Consider the following 2,677-nt stretch of genomic DNA (forward strand, 5'->3'; position numbering starts at 1 on the left):
CCTTTGAGCTGGAGGTGAACTTGACTGTACTTCTGCGCTCTAGCCTGAGCTGCCAGATCACCGAAACTCATAGACCTGGGGCCTACCCACCTGGCACTCGGCTTCTCTGTGGCAGTCCCTTTCTCATTGTAATCGTTCAGGCTCAGGACTTCATTGCTTGGGGATGTGATTGGGTAAGAACTCCACCCTCCCCAGCTTGCCTGGGCATGTGCTCACACTCCCTGACTGCCAGGTCCTGTCAGTCTTTACCCCTGGAATGCTTTGCTTTTAAACGGCCCTGCCTGAGTCCACGCTTTCATTCCTTCCTCTAAACTATCACAGCACCTCCCTTAATTAGTCTGCTGACCTCCATGCTCTTATCACACCTGCCCTTCTCCAAAATGACCACCACAGCCAGGCACCCAGAGCACAGGTCTGATAATATGCCCTCCTCATTGCCCTTCCTTGTCTAATAAAGCGCCCGTGTAGCGTGACATTTGGGCCCCTTTAGAGTGATGACACAGCCACTTACTGTGCACTCACTCTAGTCACACTTGATTTGAATCGCACAACAGTCTTGCAGGGTAGGTAGCAGTTTGTTCATTTTGTAGACAAGAGGGCTACTCAGAGCTTAGGCTGGCCTGCCCTAAACCTTGGACTCTGTGCTCTGTCAGGGGCCCTTTACATCTTAGCCTCCACTCTGCTCTCATCCTGGGAAGGGGTGTCTCTTCTTCCTGGTCATCCTTAAGGCTTAGCCCAGGGAGACTGCCTCTCCATGCTGCCTTCCTGAAGAGCCAATCGTTGACCTCGCATTCTCTTCAGTTGTAACTTGCAGCTCTTTTCTGGTCCTTCAGTCATTCTGCCTCGGTTCATGCTGTGATTGGTTCTTGGCACACCTGCCCCTTTGGATTATTCACTCTTTTGGGGCATCAGGGGTGTCTCTTGTCACTTGCTTGTGCATCCTTCTAGCATGCCTGTGCTCTGTACGTCATAGGACACAGAAAGCCTGAAATTACTCAGGGAATTTTCCCAAAAGTCAAGTGAAGAATAGTGCCTTATGGTTCTTCATAACACAGCATAGTTCTTTTGTTGGTACGAGGCACTTTTATAATCTGTGCTTACTTTTCTCAAACACAACTTTGAGGTTAATGTATAGTATCCCAGGTTTTGGTGATTAAATCCAGTTTAGAAGCACTCCCCCAAGCCCATTCATTTTGTATTTGATGCAGTTCCTCAGTATACCCTTGGGCTCCCAGATTCCAGGAGCAAGCATGGGCGTGCTTATTAAAGACACCTGGGGAGGTAAAGACAGGACCGTGATCACGTAGTTAGGCCTCCCAGGAGGATAAAAACTCATGCCCAAGCAGGCCTCCGGGGAACTGGAATATAGTTGGGGAACAGGAAGGTCATTGCCATATTGACACACACCGCTTAATGGGGTGTCTGTGCCCCAGCAGCTTCCCATCCAGCACTCACTGTCCAGCTGGTTTGGTCACTCAGCTCTTCTCAGGCTCAGCTTCTTTGTGTGTCTCGGGGCACATTCCCTAAGCGGGGAATCTTTGGTAGTGTCTCCTGTTGGCCAGAGCTCTCTTTCCAGGCCTCCCCATAGACTACCAGTCTGGTGATCAAGTGCCATTGCAGAGGATGTGGCTACCTATTTGGGAGGAACTGCTGGGAGCCACGTCTCTCAACAGGGTGCTGGGCGAGTGTCAGCAAATACAGTTTTGAAATCTAACCTTTATTATTTTTATCAAACCTTAGTAAAGAGTCTGTCATTGAAATGCAATCCCTCAAAATTGCAATAATAAACATATGGTTTTTAATAACTATTTTGCAACCCATAGTCTGTATTCTGTATATCCAATTTCTACTGCCAACTCCCTGCTCTGTATTCTTTTTTTGTATTATTTTCTTTTTTCCCATGGATTACTATGAATTATTTTTTAAAGGAATGAAGAATTGATATATTTTATTTTTTTAGAAATTTCGGGATTTCTTTAATCAAAATGAAACCAGTGACCCAACCAGGGATACATGTGTGATCCTTACAGTGGAAGGGCGGACATTTCCTGTGGATATCTTTTATCTACAAAGGTTTGATGATACTTGCTTTTTTAATGATGGTGCCTAGAAAGTTAGTCCTGTATTGTGGAATGAGAAGCAACTGCATGTCTTCCAAGGGTGATATGCCAGGCTGGTGAGGAGGGGTATATTCTGTCTCCTGTCATTTTGTATCTCCTGTCATTGATAGGATGTTCTGGAACCCTGCTTAATATCACTACCAAATTTAGTTTAAAGTCTTGACAATAATGTGCAAGTTTTTATGAATCTAGCTAGTAGCTCAGTAGGAAAGAGCAAAGTGGTAACAAGGTTAGGGGAAGGACAGTTTGATAGTTTTTAGAACTGAGGTTTACCAGATGGCTGTCAGTTTCACTCATATATCTTTAAATCATTTGGTTCTCAGCTCCCTACATCCTAGCAAAAGGCCTGGTTGACAATTTTGGGAGGAGCCCTCTTGGACAGGAAGAGGGTCATTCTAATTCCTATATTGAGTCACTGGACAGACAGACAGTGGCTGATAAATACAGAGAGTTGGGGGCTTGACTTCTGAATTGTTCTGGCTTGACAGTGCATGCACCCGTCAGCTCCATCCACCCCTCAGACATGCTGCCCGTAGTCCGGAGGGAAAATGGAAAGA

At 46.0% G+C, this 2,677-nt stretch overlaps 1 protein-coding gene across 1 annotated transcript in view; it reads left to right on the forward strand.

The window, feature by feature from the left end:
* Positions 1-2,677, forward strand: part of DHX35 (DEAH-box helicase 35) — a 61,521-nt gene that overhangs the window by 27,478 nt on the left and 31,366 nt on the right. Inside the window, exon 11 of the mRNA XM_006755229.2 lies at positions 1,961-2,073. Coding sequence (XP_006755292.1) covers positions 1,961-2,073 — 113 coding nt within the window. The remainder of the gene's footprint in view (positions 1-1,960; positions 2,074-2,677) is intronic.

This window comes from Myotis davidii, unplaced genomic scaffold (assembly GCF_000327345.1).
Source record: "Myotis davidii unplaced genomic scaffold, ASM32734v1 scaffold1113, whole genome shotgun sequence".
Lineage (NCBI taxonomy): Eukaryota > Metazoa > Chordata > Mammalia > Chiroptera > Vespertilionidae > Myotis > Myotis davidii.